This window comes from Sebastes fasciatus, chromosome 8, assembly GCF_043250625.1.
Source record: "Sebastes fasciatus isolate fSebFas1 chromosome 8, fSebFas1.pri, whole genome shotgun sequence".
Taxonomy (NCBI): domain Eukaryota; kingdom Metazoa; phylum Chordata; class Actinopteri; order Perciformes; family Sebastidae; genus Sebastes; species Sebastes fasciatus.
This window is the reverse complement of record NC_133802.1, coordinates 7,866,323-7,888,844: the sequence shown is the minus strand read 5'-3', so window position 1 is coordinate 7,888,844 and position 22,522 is coordinate 7,866,323. Positions and strand designations below refer to the sequence as shown.

The 22,522-nt window shown below is 39.3% G+C and overlaps 1 protein-coding gene across 10 annotated transcripts; it reads right to left on the bottom strand.

The window, feature by feature from the left end:
- Positions 1-1,896: 1,896 nt before the first annotated feature.
- Positions 1,897-22,127, bottom strand: LOC141772277 (protein NLRC3-like). 10 transcript variants are annotated; one of them, XM_074643086.1, is made up of 12 exons: positions 21,979-22,127; positions 21,450-21,590; positions 18,412-18,528; positions 16,180-16,296; positions 13,781-13,878; positions 11,478-13,275; positions 10,121-10,297; positions 7,655-7,828; positions 6,846-7,019; positions 5,488-5,661; positions 4,686-4,859; positions 1,897-3,935 (listed from the first exon to the last, which is right to left on the bottom strand). In XM_074643086.1, exons 2-12 carry the CDS (start codon positions 21,569-21,571, stop codon positions 3,908-3,910), a joined length of 3,153 nt encoding a protein of 1,050 aa, XP_074499187.1. In that variant the 5' UTR covers positions 21,572-21,590; positions 21,979-22,127; the 3' UTR covers positions 1,897-3,907. The 10 variants fall into 10 exon arrangements, with proteins under 10 accessions (XP_074499187.1, XP_074499188.1, XP_074499192.1 ...); XM_074643087.1 differs by having other exon boundaries at positions 11,478-13,272; XM_074643091.1 differs by lacking the exon at positions 5,488-5,661.
- Between the last annotated feature and the right edge of the window lie 395 nt (positions 22,128-22,522).

The following is a 22,522-nucleotide window of genomic DNA, read 5'->3' as shown; positions in this document are numbered from 1 at the left end:
ACAGAGTCCAGGTATTGAAATACAAGCAAGTAATGAAGTGGTTAAAACCTGGAGAGCATCAACAAGACAGGCCGTATTTGTCTTCTACTGACTTTATCCTGAGGAAGGTGAGCTAATAACAAGCTAGATTGTGCTCAATAGACTAATTCCATTAGTTCCAAAAGGGCAAAACCTTTGGCCCTACTTTTGTAGGGGTCGAGCAGTGAGCGGGGGTATTTGAGCCATGCTCACTTATGCCTTGTTTCCCTCATTAATTGCTCAGTATAATGCCGGACTTGAGGAAGTCTGTATAAATCGTTCAAACCATGCTGTATCTTCAGATTCTGAAAACTCCTCATAGACCCCTGATGAAGAAAGGTACAGTATACTGTTATGCATTGAGAAACCCCACCCCCTAAACCTTACATCTCATCTTTTTGGTACAAAACCTGGGTCATATGCACACCATCTCAAAACGTTGACAGCTTTAATTGGAAACTCCCCTGTTGTAGCCTCCTCAATCTCCTTCCATCTGGCAAAGTACTCTGGGTTATACCAACAAGGGTCTCAATTGAGCTGTGATATAATAATCTTTGAGACAAGGGAGTGCAATCCTTCCATTGCTTTTTGCCAACTATAGTCTCTGATATCTAATTCCAGGCTGAATGATGATGGTGTTAATAAATCTATTTAGTATAAAACTTTTTCTCTTTTTTGTTTTCTTTTACAGACTTATACAAATAAAGTTCTTCTGAATATCTGGATGAAAAATTATTCTGTCTGTTGCACAATAAAAAATAATCTCAGCCATTTTCCTGAGTTGCAACTGTACAACTCTTTTTCATAATCCAAACACAGATGGTAGCAAGAAATGACACATCTTATTGCTCAATTACTACAATGTGAAGCACAAATTTAAAATGTATTATATTATTGTATGAGTTACATTTGTTTATATTGATGTTTCTTCCAATATACAATTCCAATATCATACAAAATGTGTGAACGTGTTGCTTGTGTTTTACAAAAAAGAGCAAGGACGTGCCATTTCCAGCAACCTGGATTTGGAAATACAATCACAACTTGGTAAACTGATTAAAATCTTTTTATTTTGCAACAGATGTTCAGAAGAGTTGTGGAGTCTTCAAAACAGCTCTAAGTGCTGCTGATGAAGGACTTTATGGATTTTTCAAAGATAGTCAGAAAATTGTCTGCTTAGCTCAGTGACTTGAGTTTAAAGGTAAGACATGAGAGGCACAAACTGGAGCTACTGGGACTGTAAAGTATACTAGAATATACTCCTGCACTTATTATAACATGTGAACATGCAGTTTTCTAACTGCTGAGGAACACTTTGAACTTTTATTTATTGTGTGAGATGTTAAAGAGGTTCTGTCAAAGACAGTTGTTGAATACTAATATGACAAAATACCTGCAGTCTCATCTTTACTACAATGATGAGTTCACTGTCCAGTCCAGTAACAGATATTTGTTCATCTTAAAATGTGGACAGAAAACCACAGAAACATGTTTAAGTTTTAAAAAATTAAAGTGACTGTTAACACTAACGTTAGCTACATTTCTTTGTTAGTATCGCAAAGTTAGCTAACTTATTTTAAAATGACTTAACTCGAAATACATAAACATTGATGAAACAAATAAACTTGTTTTCACTTTGAAAAGAAAAAAACAAGAATTACCGCCTCACGGTTACATGCCTCCCCCAACCAGTCAAGTTGCAGTTTACATCCTTGTCTGTCCAAAATGTCATCACTTCATCATTTTATCGGAATAAACATCTTGTGAAATTGTCATAATTAGCATATGAATTCTTGAGTTATTGCCAAAAATGTGTTTTGTGAAGTCACAGTGACCTTTGACCACCAAACTCTAAATCAGTTCATACTTGAGTCCAAGTGAGCGTTTGTGAAACTTGAGTTTATTTTCAAATCCAGTTTCCATCATTTTAAATTAAGTTTAACTACATTATGATGACACTTAACCTTGACAAAACAAAGTCAGTCGGAAAGAAAGCATTCACATCATCAGTTCAGTGTTCACTGCATCCATTCAGATAAATCACCTTAGTGGTAAAACAGAGGAAATGGTGTCAACTGCTGGCAGGAAGCAGCTCCAGCAGGAACAACAGGACGTGAACGGTGGTGATATGGACTGCTCCAACACAGGTTTCTGAGGGGAAAAAGCTCCACGGGTGACTTTATGTGTCTGTGTTGAGTCATGTAACGTGAAAACTAGCAGACTCACACAAAAAACTGGAATTTTCCTGTATTGGCATGATTAGAATAGAATAGAATAGAGACTTTATTGTCATTGAAAACATTGAAAAACAATTTAGCAGATCTTGGCAGTAAAAGCAAACATTAAAAGCAAACATAAAAACATTCAAATCAAAATATAGACAAATAAATGGATCATAAAGTGCAGGTGCCATGATTATGGTTCAGCAGCTAGTGTCCTAAGCTTTTGACACACTTGACTGCCTGTGGGTAAAAGCTATTCCGTAGTCTGTTTGTGTGTGTTTTAATTGTCCTGTATCTCCTTCCGGAGGGAAGAGTAGTAAACAGTCCATGTCCAGGCTGGGTGGGGTCTTTAGAAATACAGCTGGCTTTCTTGCGGAGCCGGCTAGCGTATAGGTCACTGAGGTGGGGGTAATGTGGTCCCAATCACTTTTTCTGCCATCCTCACCACCCGCTGTAGGTCCCTCCTGTCCTCTACTGTGCAGCTGGCAAACCACACAGTGCAGCAGTAGGTCAGGAGGCTCTCAATGGTCGCCCGATAGAAATTAATCAACAGGTTTTGAGGAAGGTGAGCCTGCTTCAGCTTCCTGAGGAAGTAGAGTAGAGTCTCTGCTATTCTCTATTAGTGAATATAAAATCTAGAATATACATGTTAATCAGTTCTGTTTGTATATTTTACATCAAACATTATATAAAATATGAAAGTGCTGACTTTCCACCAAAATCCAGACATAATCTGTTTGTAGTCAGGTGAGAAAATAAAGCGAAGCCTCGACTGAATTCAGATTTGATCTAATTCTTTCTGTTTGTTACAAGCAAATATTTATCTTTTATAATATGAGAAATGGCTGGTATTGGTTTTAATCATGGAATGTATAAAGAGAACTGGATAAAGCGTCGGAGGCTCCCGTTCATTCCTATGAGAGCTGCTCAGTGGAGCATGAAGCCAAAACGGCTCGACTGTCGAGTGATAAAGTACCCGGATCATCCGGCGATCTTCCTCACCCATTGGGCCCATAGAGCAGGAGTAGTAGCGTTTCCTTTAACTCCGCCTCCCAGCCCTCGCTCCAGCCTCGGTGTGGGTCTCATTCACATGAACGGAGGAAGGGAAATAACTCTGGATTCAGCTATTAGTGCATTTTACAACTTTTAGGACCTAACGATTTAAATAAAGACTATTAGAGTGTTCATACTGGGAAGTTAATTCACCTAAAAAAAAATTATCCGCTGAGTTACAGACGTCTCTTTATCAATATAAGTCTATGGGGAAAAGTCTTTTTAGGCCCAATGGCATCACGTGACGGACACGGAAGTTGTAGTACCGCCGTTTTGGTCACTACGAAAATGGGCATCAAAGCCTGGCGCTCTTCCTGAGGGCTTGGTTTTAATAGGGTAACTTTATTAACTTCCACTGTTATTTAGAAATAAGTGGAAATAAACAGCAAAACTCAGAGTGGAGCTGCAACACAAAGCAAAGCAGAAAGATCTATTTAAATGTGTTAATCTACAGTTATGTTGTGATAAACTGAACTATTCTGCAGAGGCACTTTGGGTTCAGAATATATGAATAAATTAAAAAAAGACAAAATAAGATGCAGGTCCAGGTGGTGAACCTCTGTGGATAATCAGGACACGGCTGATCCTTTCAACACATCCGCTTTTCTGATCACTCACTGTGACAGAGCTCCCTTCTTCCAGCTGATGAGAGAAGAAGAGAACAGAAGTCAAGAATCAGTGTTTACAGAGACTCCCTCCATCAGCTGTCAGTCACTGATGCATTACACAGTTCATTTATAAAACTATCACTGGCAGAACCAACCTCCATATCTCCGCTCACTCATCTCCAACTGTAACCGCAATTTATCTCCTAGCAAATTCATTAGTGTGGTCGTTCCTAAAATCTGCACCTCCTCTGGTCGTCACTCATTCCAGATTGCTGCTCCTAGTGACTGGAACGAGTTAATAAAGACACTAAAACTCCACACGCTCATCCCGTTACCCTCCTTTAATAGCTCTTTGGCGGGACCACATCATGGTTACTTAATGTAACGATGGTTCTATGAAAGAGCCAGTGATTTGAGCCTTCAGTCAGACTGATCTCAGAGCTGTGACAGAGATGAACTGATCAATGAGAGAACTAAGACTTTCTGATCAGATTTGATGGTACGATAGTTTGATGGATGAGGACCACTGTCTCTGTACATGTTGTGATGCTGTCAGCTGTAATTCAGCTTTATTTCCTGGAGACATGAACACAACAACAACAACAACATCTTCTTCACATCAACTCTAACACATGATCACAACAAGCTTCTGGCTGATCTGATTGGCTGACTGTTCTCTCTCTCTCTCTCTGTGTCACCGTTCTCCTCTCACAGCTTAACGGAGGAAACACATCACAACAATACTGCTGAAACCAGCATGGACCGACTCGGACCCTCTACTGACCTCATAGTCTCCAGTCTACAGTTTGGACTCTTCACAAGATCACACAGCACCTTCACTCCTGAACCCTTCAGGTTGTTTTCACTCAGCTGCAGCTCTCTCAGATGGGAGGGGTTGAACTTCAGAGCTGAGGCCAGAGCAGCACAGCTGATCTCTGACAACCAGCAGCCACTCAATCTGAATAAAGAATAAATGATGAAGATAAAAATCACTTTATAATCCATCAGATGTGTTCAGGTTTTAAATGTGCAGCTCAACATTACTAATAAGCTTTTCCCCAAAATGAGTAGAGTGACTTTGTCATTGTGTTATTGTGGATCATCATAATGTTAGCCTTCTACAGACATCATCCAATTGTCACCACAACAATCATACACCTTTTCATGTCAACACACATCAATAACATGCTGCTGATCTCTGTGTTCATCTATGTGTGTGTGCTGAATGATCAATATCAATGATCAGACATTATTTGTGGAATACGTTGAAATTAACAGAAACCAGAGAAATATTTCTACTTCATTACCTAAACTTGATCAATTTAAAACCAATATTAGTTCAGAGGATCTTCTGTATCCAGATGTGACCATTTGATAAACATTAATTTACTTTAACAACTAACAGTGGACATTTCTTCACATCAACTCTAACACATGATCACAACAAGCTTCTGGCTGATCTGATTGGCTGACTGTTCTCTCTCTCTCTCTCTGTGTCACCGTTCTCCTCTCACAGCTTAACGGAGGAAACACATCACAACAATACTGCTGAAACCAGCATGGACCGACTCGGACCCTCTACTGACCTCATAGTCTCCAGTCTACAGTGTGGACTCTCCAGAAAACCACACAGCAACTTCACTCCTGAATCCTGCAGCTTGTTTTCACTCAGCTGCAGCTCTCCCAGATGGGAGGGGTTGGACTTCAGAGCTGAGGCCAGAGAAGCACAGCTGATCTCTGACAAACTGCAGCCACTCAATCTGAATAAAGAATAAATGATGTAAGTTTAGAAGACAACGTTCCCGCTTGAAATCATTCAATGTTTAATAATAAGATAAGATATAAGATATTCCTATATTAGTCCCACAGTGGGATAATCTGTTCAGAGCTGTAGAAAGTTTAGAACGTAGAAGCTTAGAAAATGTAAACTCCAAACACCTGAAGCCAACAGGATGCAGGTTAAAAACTGTAAAATACAAAAAGTGAGACAGAACTCTCAATAATATTAATGACAATGTGCTGCTACTTCAATAAAGACATAGTGACTTCGCCTCTTAAACCCTGACAGCTCCATCAGTGGATCCCGCTATGCAAACTCATGTTGAGCAGCCAAACACAAATAAAAACCTACAGAAATTGATTCAAGATTTGACTCAAGATCTCAAAGTTCCCAAAGATGAAAATATGTCAGGATGAATTTTGGGGAAATGTGAACTAAAGATATATAAGGTAAGACATCTACAACATATTTATTTTAGGAATAGTTGGGTCATAAAACCAAAGCATTTTCAGTTTAAACTATTCAGTCAGTATAAGCGACATTATAGCTTCATAAAATGTATAGAAAAAGCAAATAGTGAATATATTTGTTATTGTCTGATAGCTGAAATAGAGATGATTTATTTATTCTTTATATATAACAGAACGTTACTATGTATAGCAGACCGTTGCTATGGGCGCAGTTCTGTCGGAGTTTATGTCGGACTCTGGCGGACCGTTTATGTGTCAAAATATTGATTTCTTCAGTAAGTAGCCGTGTAATCAGCGGGATAATGTATAGCTAGCGGGTCATTGTTGTCAAAGAATCCCAGACAGGGCAATGAGAGACTGCTCCGCGTCGGGGTGCAGCATCACCCTGTCTGGGATTCTTTCACAAAAATGACCGGCTCGCTGTGCATTATCCCTTACAGATTTTTTATTATCATTTCTTTGAAAAAGGAAACATGATGGAAGTCAAATTTGTGATATATTGAGGTTTTAAATGTGTAGCTCAACATTGCTCAGCTACAGTCAATGGACTAAACCACTGAAGAAGAAAATGTACTTTAGCATTAAGATACTCAGTGTGGATCAGTATAATATCAGCCTTATGGCTGCAGTTTAGTGTCACCACAACTTTCACATCATATTAATCTCATTACAGAGGTAAAAAATGGTGTCTGACCTCAGAGTCTCCAGTCTACAGTGTGGACTCTCCAGAAAACCACACATCGGCGTCACTCCTGAATCCTGCAGCTTGTTGTTACTTAGTTCCAGCTCTCTAAGATGGGAGGGGTTGGACCTCAGAGCTGAGGCCAGAGGAGCACAGCTGATCTCTGACAAACTGCACCAACTCAATCTGAATAAAGAATAAATGATTTAAGTTTAGAAGACAACGTTCCTGCTTGAAATCATTCAATGTTAAATAATCTGTTCACAGCTGAAGGTTTAGAACGTAGAAGTTTAGAAAATGTAAACTCCAAACACCTGAAGCCAACAGGATGCAGGTTAAAAACTGTAAAATACAAAAAGTGAAACAGAGCTCTCATTAATATTAATGACAATGTGCTGCTACTTCAATAAAGACGTAGTGACTTCACTTCTTAAACCCTGACAGCTCCACCAGTGGATCCATCTATACAAACTCATGTTGAGCAGCCAAACACAAATAAAAACCCACAGAAATTGATTCAAGATTCAACTCAAGATCTCAAAGTTTCCAAAGATGCCAAATATGTCAGGATGGATTTTGGGGGAGTGGGAAGAATATCAGGCAACAAAAAAATAAGCCAAAGGACATTTGCTACTAACAAAACGTGGGCGCTGGGCATGAAAATGACAATTGCGTCAGAGCTGTGCGTCGCTTTGCACTGGGTGTAAGATAGGGCCCTCAGTGTGGATCAGTATAATATCAGCCTTATGTCTGCAGATTAGTGTCACCACAACTTTCCCACCATATTAATCTCAGTACAGAAGTAAAAAATGGTGTCTGACCTCAGAGTCTCCAGTCTACAGTGTGGACTCTCCAGAAAGCCACACATGAGCTTCACTCCTGAATCCTGCAGCTTGTTGTGACTCAGCTGCAGCACTCTCAGATGGGAGGGGTTGGACTTTAGAGCTGAGACCAGAGAAGCACACCTGATCTCTGACAAACTGCAGCCAAACAATCTGAATAAAGAATAAATGATGAAGATAAAAATCAATTACTTTATAATCCAATCAGATGTGTTCAGGTTTTAAATGAGTCGCTCAACATTACTATGTCCTAATCAATGAGCTTTTCCCTAAAATGAGTAGAGTGACTTTGTCATTGTGTTATTGTGGATCATCATAATGTCAGCCTTCTACAGACATCATCCAAATGTCACCACAACATTCATACACCTATTCATGTTAACATACATCAATAACATGCTGCTGATCTCATTCAAGTCCGGAATTAGAGGATCAATATCAATTCAGACTTGTTAGACTTCATTATTTCATTTATTACATGGCCTTCTTCTTACTGTAGCTTAGTAGGTTTATGTCATTTACAGTAAAGGTCCACATTTGTTCAAATGTCTCTTAAAACAACAGCCACATGTCATATGTACATTAAAAGAGTTATTGGTGACAGTAATCATTCCTCCTGTGAAGTGGTCCCTTCATAACACAACTACACTGTAAGAAATGACTTCATAAGTTCAACTGAAACTAAAATGAAGATTCAGCCATGTGAGTCCGACAAATCAAGTGGGTGTTTACTAGAGCTGGGACGATTCAACAATCTCCTGATTCGATACTATCACAATTCGATATGTATTATTATTTTAAAGTGTTGTGATTCGAATTTGCGATTTTTTGCGATTTTTGTCAACGTTTTTAACACTAGACCATGGGAAAAAGTTGAATCATACACTTCTAGGGACTTTTACTTTGGAAAATATCTAAATTAATACAGTAAAAATGTTTGATTTTCATGTCCTGAAGTCAAATATATCAGTCAGTGTCAGGCATTATTTATTAAATGTTTTCCAGCAACCCCTATAATCAAAGAATAAAGACTTTTTCCTCACAAATTAGTGGTATTTTCTTTTTAATTTAGAAAGGACATGTAATGTTTTATACTTCTGGTGAATATAATCCAATCAATCTTACTTCCACATATGTATTTTGTATATACAGTTCCCTTTATTAAGACCTTATTTTGAAAACTGGATGTAGACACACATGGGTACTTCCTCTAACTTCTCCAAGGTGGTCTCTAGCTCTCCCATCAGCTCCGTTCTCTTTATACATCCATGGTCAGCTCCATCGGGGCCGTTTGAATGCATTTAACATAAATGTCAGTATATGGGTGCTCTACAGTTGTAGCGTCGGCCCATTTGACCACGGAGATGAGAGTGACGGCCGGCTTGACCGCACGTTACCGCAATACAATAACTTTTCCTGTCCATGACAGAGTTAGCATGCAGCTTTAGCCGTGATGTCTAGCTCTGCTTTTCCTGTCAATGTGTGAAACCCAAAGTGTTTCTATACTTTACTGGATTTGTAGTGTTTACCACCTACGTTTTCTACTTTCTCGTTTCGGCTCACTGCGGTTTCTTTTGGGTGGAATGGATATGACATCACGTTACTCAGACTACAACAATACAAGTGGTAACTTCCTTCTACCTCCACATAGACTTAAATGGAATATATTGATTCTGGCATTAAAAAATAAATTTCAAAATCGTAAAAATAAAATTGCGATACATAGGTGAATTGATTTTTTTCCCCACCCCTAGTGTTTACCAAAGTTACAGACTGTTTATTACCAAATTCCCTCTTTGTGTTACTAATCCTCCTGTAGCTCCACAAGGAAACTGTCAAACACAACATACTTACTGGATACATACTAAGGCTGGGCAATATATCAATATTATATCGATATCGTAATATGAGACAAGATATCATCTTAGATTTTGGATATCGTAATATCGTGATATGGCATAAGTGTTGTCTTTTCCTGGTTTTAAAGTGATGTAATTTTCTGAACTTACCAGACTGTTCTAGCTGTTCTATTATTTGTAATTTACACTTAGTCATGAGATCCACATTACTGATGATTATTTATCAAAAATCTCATTGTGTAAATATTTTGTGAAAGCACCAATGGTCAACCCTACAATATCGTTGCAAAATCGATATCGAAGTATTTGGTCAAAAATATAGATATTTGATTTTCTCCAAGTCACCTAGCCCTAATACATATGACTCAGACTACTGAAGCCTCCGATTAGTGTGTAGGATCTGGTGGTATCTAGCAGTGACGTAAGGAGATCGCAACCAACTGAAGCCTCTCCTGTGTGCCAAGCATGATAGAGAGCTACGGTGGCCGTTGCGAAAACGTTAAAGTCCCTCTCTAGAGCCATCTGGAGCAGAGCCAGTGCATAGAGAGTGTGTACAAACTATATAAGCTACAGTCAGTGAACTGACCTCAGAGTCTCCAGTCTACAGTTTGGACTCTTCAGTCCACCAAACAGGTACTTCACTCCTGAATCCGGCAGGTTGATGTTGTAACTCAGGTCCAGCTCTCTCAGATGGGAGGGGTTGGACTTCAGAGCTGAGGCCACAACTTCACAGTGAGTACCTGAGAGTCCACAGTCAGAAAGTCTGTCATGACACAAAAATTACAAAATATGTTATTATGAAAGAGGCCAGTTTATATTTACTTCATACATTTGATGACTAAACAGTTTGATATATACTTCTTTGATTAATATTTGCTTTTCACATCAGCATTCAGCTAATCTTATCTCACTGTTTGACATGAAACAATAATTCTCATCACTCTCTCTCTAACCTGCAGACTTTTAATGTTGTTTTTTCTTTAATCTTGCAGATAAAGTGAGAGAAAATGTAGTTACATGATGCTTCCCTTATGTCCAGTCTGTCAGTGTGATCTGATCCCAGGTCTGTCTCCACAAAGTTAGCATGAGGCCTTCTTGATTAGAACAACTTTTTTTAAACTCAGTGAATAAGTAATAATAATACAGTTGAGAAAGATGACCTCTCTTTACTAGCTACCTGCTGATGTCAGGCTCACGCCCATTAATGGGAAAATTCAGTGACTGCTGCCATACGGTAGAGAAATTAAACAAATCGCGTAATAATATTAGACCTGTACATAATTAAACATTCATATAACTAGATATTTTGATGACTGCATGGCGTTTTTTCATTAACACTCTTTTCTGAGCATCAAACATATTCAGCTCACAGACACAATGAATGAACCAATAGGGTTGCATTATTTTCAACATAATATCATCAGAAATATGTTTTCAGTGTATCTTGCATTCAAAACATAACATTGATCTTTGGTGTGTATAAGATCTCTGAAAAAGTCTGAATTCTACCATTCTGCTATTACATATTCATCAGACCGCTGTTATTGCTGGAAGCTGTGTATTTCCATCTTTTCTGAATCTGTCCAACATCTCCTGAAATTCGCCAAACACATAATCCACCAAAGAGCTTGTGTTAAAGTATTATTTTACCGTGTGTCTCTGTAACACGTTAACTGTAAAATGTATCAATTGTTAGAAATAGTTAAAGTAAGTGTTCATTAACTTGACAGCTAGAAACACAAACTACTGAAACATTTTATAACTCAACATTTGAAACAGCTCAAGAACATCTGTGACAAAATACAACTGACATATTTATGTAAGAAACACGTGGAACACTTATAAGAATATTATATTTTAGGAATAATTGTATAGTGTGTATATTTGAAAAACTAAACTACTAATCTATACTTATCTATAAAGTTAATCACATCTGGACTTACAGAGCTTTTCTGCAGTTCCTCACAGCTGGAATCAGTCTCTGTCGTCCCTCCTTTGTTGTGTTGTACTTCTTCAGGTCCAACTCATCCAGAACCTCCTCTGACATCTGCAGCATGTAGGCCAGAGCTGAGCAGTGGATCTCTGAGAGTTTCTTCTCTGATCTGTTCTCTGACTTCAGGAACTCTTGGATCTCCTGATGTACCGAGTGGTCGTTCATCTCCGTCAGACAGTGGAAGATGTTGATGCTTCTGTCAGGAGAGGTTTTGGTATCATACATGTTCATCGCCTTCAGGTTGTTAATGATTCTTCGGATAATTTCTGGGCTGTTGTCTGTCTGACCCAGCAGACCTCCTAAGAGCTTCTGGTTGGAGTCCAGAGAGAGGCCATGAAGGAAGCGAACAAACAGGTCCAAGTGGCCATTTTTACTTTTAAGGGATTTCTTCATGGCTCTCTTCAGGAAGACATCCAAGGTTGAATGAACATATTTTTCTCCCAGGAAGTCCTTCAGTACCTCTGTGTTGCTGTTTGTGTAACAGTGGAACATGTAGACTGCAGCCAGAAACTCCTGAATGCTCAGGTGAACAAAGCAGTAAACTGTTTTCTGGAAGATCACACACTCTCTTTTAAAGATCTCTGTACAAAGTCCTGAGTACACTAAGGCCTCTGTGACATCAAGACCACACCGCTCCAGGTCTTCTTGGTAGAACAAAAGGTTTCCTTTCTCCAGATGTTCAAACGCCAGCCTCCCCAGCTTCAGAAGAACTTTCCTGTCAGCCTCCGTCAGCTCCTGGGGACTCGTCTCATGTCCCTCACCGTACTTCTGCTTCTTCCTCTTTGTCTGAATCAACAGGAAGTGTGAGTACAGGTCAGTCAGGGTCTTGGGCAGCTCTCCTCTCTGGTCTGTAGTCAACATGTGGTCCAGAACTGTAGCAGTGATCCAGCAGAAGACTGGGATTAGACACATGATGTGGAGGCTCCTGGATGTCTTGATGTGGGAGATGATTCTGCTGGACAGCTCTTCATCACTGACTCTCCTCCTGAAGTACTCCTCCTTCTGGGCGTCAGCGAAGCCTCGTACTTCTGTTACCCTGTCAACACATGCAGGAGGGATCTGATTGGCTGCTGCAGGTCGGGAAGTTATCCAGACGAGAGCTGAGGGAAGCAGATTCCCCTCGATGAGGTTTGTCAACAGCACGTTAACTGATGACTTCTGGGTGACATCAGAGACAACCTCATTGTTGTGGAAATCCAGTGAAAGTCTGCTTTCATCCAGGCCGTCAAAGATGAACAGAACTTTACAGACAGCGAGCTTCTCTGCTGTGATCTTCTTTAATGTTGGATGGAAAACATGGAGCAGCATGAGAAGACTGTACTGCTCATCTCTGATCAAGTTCAGCTCCCTGAACGAAAGCAGAATCACCAGACTGACATCTTGGTTTTCCAAGCCCTCTGCCCAGTCCAGAGTGAACTTCTGCACTGAGAAGGTTTTTCCAACGCCAGCGACGCCGTTCGTCAGAACGACTCTGATGTGTCCCCGTTGGTCAGGTAAGGCTTTAAAGATGTTGTGGCACTTGATTAGAGTGTCATGGAGGGTCTTCTTCTTGGAAGCTGTCTCAAGCTGCCTCACCTCATGTTGGGTATTAACCTCTTCACTCTGTCCCTCTGTGATGTAGAGCTCAGTGTAGATCCTGTTGAGGAGGGTTTCACTTCCTGTTTCATCAGTTCCTTCAGTCACACGTTCACATCTCCTCCTCAGACTGATCTTATGTTCATCTACAACCTCCTGTGGAACCCTATCTGCTGAAAGAGAGAAAACAAGTTTAGGACAAAACAAAGAAACTTATTATTTCCAATGCCAATATGAAAATAATCACTATAACAACAGATAAAGAAGTAAAGGTTATAAAGTCAATTCAATTTATTTTTATACAGCGTCAAATCACAACAGAAGTTATCTTAAGAAGCTTTTGATATAGAGCAGGTTTAGACCGTACTCTATAATTTAGAGACCCATTTACAGAGATTAATAGTTCACCATCTTCATCTATGCAGATGGAAAACGAACATCATTCTGATTGGTTAATGCAAAGACGGACTGATATCATAAAAACAAAACATAAAAATATAAAATTATTTATTTTGGGTTCAGATTTTCTCTCAAGGGAGAACAAAGTACAAGAGTTACAGAGCAGATATGTATGGTGGAGAAGATCTTAAACAGTTGTCACAACAATAGTCAGTGTATTAAAAGAACAAGTCCTGTTTTCAGACATGAAGACATCAGCAGACCGATCTATGGTCTTACTTTGTACAGTGCTGGTCTGACTGGCTGTCTGCAGTGCAGGTCTTGTTCTGGATCTGGACATTGGCTCCTCCACAGAAGCATGACTCTTCTTCTTCTCTCTGTGGAGACATTACATTATAATTAAAATCATTTGTTGATTGTTGGTGAAAAAAATCCAGACTTGGCCGATACAGAAGCTCAGATAGTCACAGGGAAGAATTAAAGTGTTGTTACTTTTCTGTTTGAATTCAGCATTCAGGCTGTAATGAAAATGTTCCTTCATTTGAACTCTTCTGCTTTAATAAACAAGGATTAGCTGCTTTTCCTATCTTACTGTCTAATTAAACATTTGGTGATCTGGCTGAAGTTTGTTTATTAAAAGGGAACAACGGCCACATGCTGTGTGTCTTAGACTGCTGGTCTACCTCAATATTTAGACCACTTGTAACCTCAGTTCAAACCTAACTAACTCAAACTAAACTACCCAAAGTGACAGTGAATCAGTAAAGGACATAATTCGCTCTCTTTGGCCACTTTTAAAACATTAATATTATTCTGGAGGCTATATAACATGATGGAAAAAAAACTGCAACTTGCTCATGGATACGCATATTGCGAGGGCTAGCCTGGAAACCACAAGGTGGCAGCGGCACATTTCTCTCCTCTCCAGTCCACAGGGAGAAAACTGACTCAGACACTTTGGCAGTAAAGTAATAAAATGTTGGATTAACAATCCTTCATTCCTTTCCTCCTTCTGCTCTGTCAACTGTCTCAGCTGACTGACTAAACACATTCACTTTAAGGGTTCCCTCCCTGTTCTCATGTACCTGGATCACCTGGTCAGTGAGGTCTGCGCTCTCCAATTTACAGGAAATCTTTGACTTTTGAGTTTATGTATGAGGGCGAGTGTGTGTTGCTCACACAAATCAGATTTTTAACAAGGTGTGTTTATGAGAATCTCTTTTGGCTTGAACAGGTTGAATTAAAATGAGTTTTGGTCAAATGTTATCTAATTTCTATGTTTAAATCAATTGGATTAAAAACTAATGTGCTTTTTCTGTAAAATTTCTGTTTATTCAGACTTATATGACTAAGATTCTTCTCAGCATCTGAAAGAAAAAAACTATTGTCTGTTGCGTAATAAAAAAGAATTTAAGCCATTTTCCTGAGTTGCAACTCTTTTTCATAATCCAAACATAGATGGTAGCCAGAATTGACACTTCTTCTCGCTCAATTAGTACAACATATAGCTGCATTTTGAGGAATATAAATCTTTTAGCAGAACGTTTTGTCTTCATCCTCAATGCATCATCGTCCACCAGGTCAGCTTACAGTAAAAACAGTCTCTTACTTTGTCAATAATTAGGAGGTTTAAAAGTTTGTAGCCATCCTATTTGATTACATTACAGCTTTTCTAGGTGACTGACAGCTGTCACAGATACTAAGAGCAAATGGCACAAATGATATAAGTACTGATATAGCTACTGTCGACAATGAGGAGGTTTAAAAGCTTGTAGCCGTTTTCTTAGATTAGATAACATCTTTTCTAGGTGAGTCTTCAGAGTCAGAGTCTTCATGTTTTTCGTAGGTCTCGCGAGACCAGTGTGTCCGTGTGTGTGGAGGAGGAGCTGAGCCTCGCTCTCGATTTAACACCAACACAGAGAGCAGAGGACAGAAGCAACAAGCCCGTAAAGGACACCAAAACATAGCAGCATAGTTTTTTTTCGGTTCAGTTGGCTCAGACGCTGTGAAAAAACGCTTATAATGACAGGGAAAACCCTGTTTTTTAACAATTGTAGCCACATTTTGGCAAATTCCACGATACTCCACATTCTACAGTTGATTCCATTTTTATTATCAAGTTCAAATCACAGGGCCCTCAGAACTCGTTATTTACATGTTAGCAGAGTCCCCTTTGTTCACGTTTGTTTATGTGCTAAAAGTGTGATTAAGGGTGTTTTCACACCTGTAGTTGGATTCATTTGGTCCAGACCAAGTGAAAAAATTATACATTGTTGTAGTTCTGGTCCGAATCCTGTGCACACTGACTTTTTAAAAGTCAAATTTTATCTAATTTTTTATGTTTAAATCAATTGGATTAAAAACTAATGTGCTTTTTTCTGTAATATTTCTGGGTTTTTTCAGATTTATATGACTAAGATTCTTCTCAGCATCTGAAAGAAAAAACTATTGTCTGTTGCATTATAAAAAATATTTTAAGCCATTTTCCTGAGTTGCAACTCTTTTTCATAATCCAAACATACAGTAGATGGTAGCCAGAATTGACACTTCTTCTCGCTCAATTAGTACAACATGAAGCTTCATTTTGAGGAATATAAATCTTTTAGCAGAACGTTTTGTCTTCATTCTCAATGCATCATCGTCCACCAGGTCAGCTTACAGTAAAAACAGTCTCTTACTTTGACTCTGAGGGTCCAGGTTCATTACTGAAGTCTAGAAATTCGTCTTTGGACCGGTCACTCTTCATAGACAGACAGCTGGGTACTGGAGACTCTGCTCTCGGTCTGTCGTGAACTCTGCAAACACCAAGATGATTTTATTCACATCACATGAATCCTTGATAAATTATCTGATGTTAAAGCCATTTAATTAGCTCTAAATACACAAACTATTGTTACTGTCAATAATTAGGAGGTTTAAAAGTTTGTAGCCGTCCTATTTGATTACATTACAGCTTTTCTAGGTGACTGACAGCTGTCACAGATACTAAGAGGAAGATGGCCCAAATGATATAAGTACTGATATAGCTACTGTCGACAATAAGGAGGTTTAAAAGCTTGTAGCCGTTTTCTTAGATTAGATTACATCTTTTCTAGGTGAGTCTTCAGAGTCAGAGTCTTCATGTTTTTCTAAGGTTCTCGCTGAGTAGCCACCAGTGTGTGTCCGTGTGTGTGGAGGAGGAGCTGAGCCTCGCTCTCGATGAAACACCAACACAGAGAGCAGAGGACAGAAGCAGTGAGCCGGTAAAGGACACCAAAACATAGCAGCAAAGTTTTTTTCGGTTCAGTTGGCTCAGACGCTGTGAAAAAAACGCTTATAATGACAGGGAAAACCCTGATTTTTATCAATTGTAGCCACATTTTGGCAAATTCCACGATACTCCACATTCTACAGTTGATTCCATTTTTATTATCAAATTCAAATCACAGGGCCCTCAGAACTCGTTATTTACATGTAAGCAGAGTCCCCTTTGTTCACGTTTGTTTATGTGCTAAAAGTGTGATTAAGGGTGTTTTCTTTTAAGGTGGACCAGAGTTTGGTTGTTTGGTCTTCACCAGAGTTTGAATGAGCTCTCACACCAGCCCAAACAACCCATACTAACGGGGCATACACATCTAGGTAGTTCATTTTAACCGAACAGAATGGGTTATGAGTGAATAAAACCTTAGCGACCTGTTTCACTAGCAAGGGAGTAAATAGAGTGAGAGAAAAAAGCATAGCAAACCGTAATCTGCTCACAGGAGCAATCGATGATGATTTTCTCCTTTAGTTGGGCATAAATCACGGCTAGTTAGCAATACAACCCAAAGTTCTACCAAAGTTCAGTATTGTTTTAACTGTGATTAAAAGTTACTGGTGACCCAGACCTTTGTCCAGCGATATCTCTGTCAATTTTACTGCTAATATTATATTATATATATATATATTATATTCTGCAACATTTTGGAATATTTAGCGCCTATTTGGCAGCCATTTTGAAAAAAAAAATTGTAATAACTCCGCTCAGCCTGTGCATTAACACCACAGGCTTTAAGACATGCGCAGTGTAACTGATGACGCGTCACCCTGCCTCTTTCCTTCTGCCTGCTGAGAGAGGGACAGAGAGAGAGCGGGGGGTGGAGGGAGGGGAGGGACACCTGTAGATTCGGCGTTTTTTCACGTTAAACTCTGTGAAATTACAGTTGAGTTTGACCAAAGCACACTTGGTGATTATTGGAAAGAGTAACAACAACGGTTTAGGTGAGTTTCTCTTTGTTTCTGTCCAGTTTGAATGAGGTGTTTTACGCTGCTCCGCTATGTGCAGCTGATCTCAACATGAACAAAATTACACGTGGATGATGGCGCAAGCTGCACGGAGAGGGGGGCAATCGTTCTCGGGCAGCTTGGCGGAGGTCTGTGCTCTCTGAGTGCCATTCTAGTTAATTTACAGGAAATCTTTGACTTTTGAGTTTATGTATGAGGGCGAGTGTGTGTTGCTCACACAAATCAGATTTTTAACAAGGTGTGTTTATGAGAATCTCTTTTGGCTTGAACAGGTTGAATTAAAATGAGTTTTGGTCAAATGTTATCTAATTTCTATGTTTAAATCAATTGGATTAAAAACTAATGTGCTTTTTCTGTAACATTTCTGTTTTTTTCAGACTTATATGACTAAGATTCTTCTCAGCATCTGAAAGAAAAAACTATTGTCTGTTGCATAATAAAAAATAATTTAAGCCATTTTCCTGAGTTGCAACTCTTTTTCATAATCCAAACATAGATGGTAGCCAGAATTGACACTTCTTCTCGCTCAATTAGTACAACATATAGCTGCATTTTGAGGAATATAAATCTTTTAGCAGAACGTTTTGTCTTCATCCTCAATGCATCATCGTCCACCAGGTCAGCTTACAGTAAAAACAGTCTCTTACTTTGACTCTGAAGGTCCAGGTTCATTACTGAAGTCTAGAAATTCGTCTTTGGACTGGTCACTCTTCATAGACAGACAGCTGGGTACTGGAGACTCTGCTCTCGGTCTGTCGTGAACTCTGCAAACACCAAGATGATTTTATTCACATCACATAATCTTTGATAAATTATCTGATGTTAAAGCCATTTAATTAGCTCTAAATACACAAACTACTGTTACTGTCAATAATTAGGAGGTTTAAAAGTTTGTAGCCATCCTATTTGATTACATTACAGCTTTTCTAGGTGACTGACAGCTGTCACAGATACTAAGAGGAAGATGGCACAAATGATATAGCTACTGATATAGCTACTGTCGACAATGAGGAGGTTTAAAAGCTTGTAGCTGTTTTCTTAGATTAGATTACATCTTTTCTAGGTGAGTCTTCAGAGTCAGAGTCTTCATGTTTTTCGTAGGTCTCGCGCTACCAGTGTGTGTCCGTGTGTGTGGAGGAGGAGCTGAGCCTCGCTCTCGATGAAACACCAACACAGAGAGCAGAGGACAGAAGCAGTGAGCCGGTAAAGGACACCTAAACATAGCAGCATAGTTTTTTTTCGGTTCAGTTGGCTCAGACGCTGTGAAAAAAACGCTTATAATGACAGGGAAAACCCTGATTTTTATCAATTGTAGCCACATTTTGGCAAATTCCACGATACTCCACATTCTACAGTTGATTCCATTTTTATTATCAAATTCAAATCACAGGGCCCTCAGAACTCGTTATTTACATGTAAGCAGAGTCCCCTTTGTTCACGTTTGTTTATGTGCTAAAAGTGTGATTAAGGATGTTTTCACACCTGTAGTTGGGTTCATTTGGTCCGGACCAAGTGAAAAAATTATACATTGTTGTAGTTCTGGTCCGAATCCTGTTCACACTGACTTTTTACAAACTAACCAGAGAAGTAAACATGAAGTTATAGAGACATAAAAGGTAACTGATTGTCATCAGTTCATCATCAGGACCCACGTGGGGAAATCAAATTCTGTGACTGACAGAAGTTTATGCAGCACTTTAATGCTTCTGATGTGCATATTTGTGTTCTTTGATTAATAAATACTAATAATAAACATTATTAGTCTTATTAGACTGCAAATCGGCCACATGTTATGTTGAATAATAGTAGAGACAGGACAGTATAAAAGCCCCTTTGCACGCTTTCATAGGATTGGTGCGAATGCATAGTGCAAATGTCAGGGAGCGCACGGATACGTGCATGAGGCGTATTACTGTGAGATCGCTGTCACACTTTTTAATGGAGTTCATGATCTGACAAAGTACACAGAGTCGAATACAAGCACAGCAGTTTTAACAGCTGGCGTGCTTCTATACATCACTTCCTGAACAGATTTCACCATCAGCAGATGGATTTATCAGTAGTTTAGCTTTTGAAATCGTGCTAAAATCACATATCTGCTGGTGGTTGGTGCGCTTGCTTTCACACCAGAAACAAAATGCACCAGAGTTCACTTGGAAGCGGACCGAGACCCAACTTTTAAGGTGGACCAGAGTTTGAATGAGCTTTCACACCACCCCAAACAAACCATACTAACCAGGCAAATAGACCTGAGTTTATTTTAACCCAACAGAATGGGTCATGAGTGAATGCAACCTTAGCAACCTGTTTCGCTAGCAAGGGAGTAAATAGATAGAGAGAATAAAGCATACCAAACCGTAATCTGCTCACGGGAACAATCGATGATAATTTTCTCGTTTAGTTGGTCATAAATCACGGCTAGTTAGCAATACAACCCAAAGTTCTACCAAAGTTCAGTATTACTTTAACTGTGATTAAAAGTTACTGGTGACCCAGACCTTTGTCCAGCGATATCTCTGTCGATTTTACTGCTAATATTATATTATATATATATTATATTCTGCAACATTTTGGAATATTTAGCGCCTATTTACGACCCCCAGGGGCCAAATTTGCAGTGCCCCTATATCTTTTCATAACATATACAGTTACATCCGTGCCAAATTTGTTGCTTCTATTGCAAAATGCATGGTGATTATTGGAAAGAGTAACAACGACGGTTTAGGCGAGTTTCAATTTGTTTCTGTCCAGTTTGAATGAAGTGTTTTACGCTGCTCCGCTATGTGCAGCTGATCTCAACATAAACAAAATTACACGTGGATGATGGTTCGCTCTCGGGCAGCTTGGCGGAGGTCTGCGCTCTCCGAGTGCCATTCTAGTTCATTTACAGGAAATCTTTGACCTTAGAGTTTATCTATGAGGGCGTGTGTGTGTTGCTCACACAAATCAGCTTTTTAACAAGGTGTGTTTATGAGGATCTCTTTCGGCTTGAACAGGTTGAATTAAAATGAGTTTTGGTCAAATGTTATCTCAAACTGCAACTTGCTCATGGACACGCATATTGCGAGGGCTCGCCTGGAAACCACAAGGTGGCAGCGGCACATTTCTCTCCTCTACAGTCCACAGGGAGAAAACTGACTCAGACACTTTGGCAGTAAAGTAATAAAATGTTGGATTAACACTCCTTCATTCCTTTCCCCCTTTTGCTCTGTCAACTGTCTCAGCTGACTGACTGAACACTTTCACTTTCAGAGTTCCCTCCCTATTCTCATGTACCTGGATCACCTAGTCAGTGTGGCTCCTCCCCTCTCCATTTACAGGAAATCTTTGACTTATGAGAATCTCTTTTGGCTTGAACAGGTCTTTGACCTTTGAGTTTATGTATGAGGGCGTGTGTGTTGCTCACACAAATCAGCATTTTAACAAGGTGTTTTTATGAGAATCTCTTTTGGCTTGAACAGGTTGAATTAAAATGAGTTTTGGTCAAATGTTATCTAACTTTTATGTTTAAATTAACTTGATTAAAAACTAATGTGCTTTTCCTGTAATTTTTTTTTCAGATTTATATGACTAAGATTCTTCTCAGCATCTGAAAGAAACATACATCTTTTAGCAGAACGATTTGTCTTCATCCTCAATGCATAATTTTCCACCAGGACAGCTTACAGTAAAAACAGTCTCTTACTTTGACTCTGAGGGTCCAGGTTCATTACTGAAGTCTAGAAATTCATCTTTGGACCGGTCACTCTTCATAGACAAACAGCCAGACTCTGCTCTGTCCTCCTTTTCCTCCACACAATCACTCATCTTCTTATCTGAAGTCAGTCTGAGAGGTAAAAACAGGAATGCTGACTGTGAGATAAGATCATTTAAACTTTAAATGATCAAACTTGTTTCCTTTCAATTTTAAAGGAAACAAGTTTGCACAAGAGTCACAGGCAAGACTGAGAGAACAGGAAGTAACACACGCACACAGTATACCGTATAATAAAACCATCCAGAACTCCACCTGGTCAGTTCTCTTTAAATCTCTGCTTGTTTTCTTGGCTTACAGCAGGTTTAACGAGTGTTATTCAGCCAGTCATGACTTTGTGTTCACAGATGAATCAAACTGTTGAGTTCATTCTAACATGTCTTTCCTCTACAGTCCACAGGGAGGAAACAGACTCAGACACTTTGACAGTGAAATAATAAAATGTTGGATTAAAACTCACCCTGCTTCAGCCTTCAGTATTCATCCTTCTGCTCCGTTGACTTTAAATGGAGTCATCGAACACTTTAAGAGTCAACACCATCAGTCAACAGTCCACAGTCCGATCTGTTTGTGTACGTGCATCAGCTGCTAAGTGTTGCTCCTCCTCTCCATTTACAGGAAGTCAGCTGAGCTATCTGCGTGTGTGTGTGTGTGTTTGTGTACTTGTTTTCATGACCATTGAGGACAATTTTATGATAGCACAGCTTCAATATCAGGACACTCGAAAAAATGAGGACATTTTTGGCGTCCTCTCACCAGTCTTCTAGAGCGTCCGTAGCATTAAAATCAGGTCAGATTTTTTATGCTAAATGCAGTACTTTTGAAGGTTTCTGGACAATATTTGTCATTGTTTTGTGCTGTTAATTGATTTACAATAATAAATATATACATACATTAGCATAACGCAGCATATTTGTCCACTCTCATGTTGTATTGATGCGTATTAAATACTTGACAAATCTCCCTTTAAGGTACATTTTGAACAGATAAAAAATGTGCGTTTA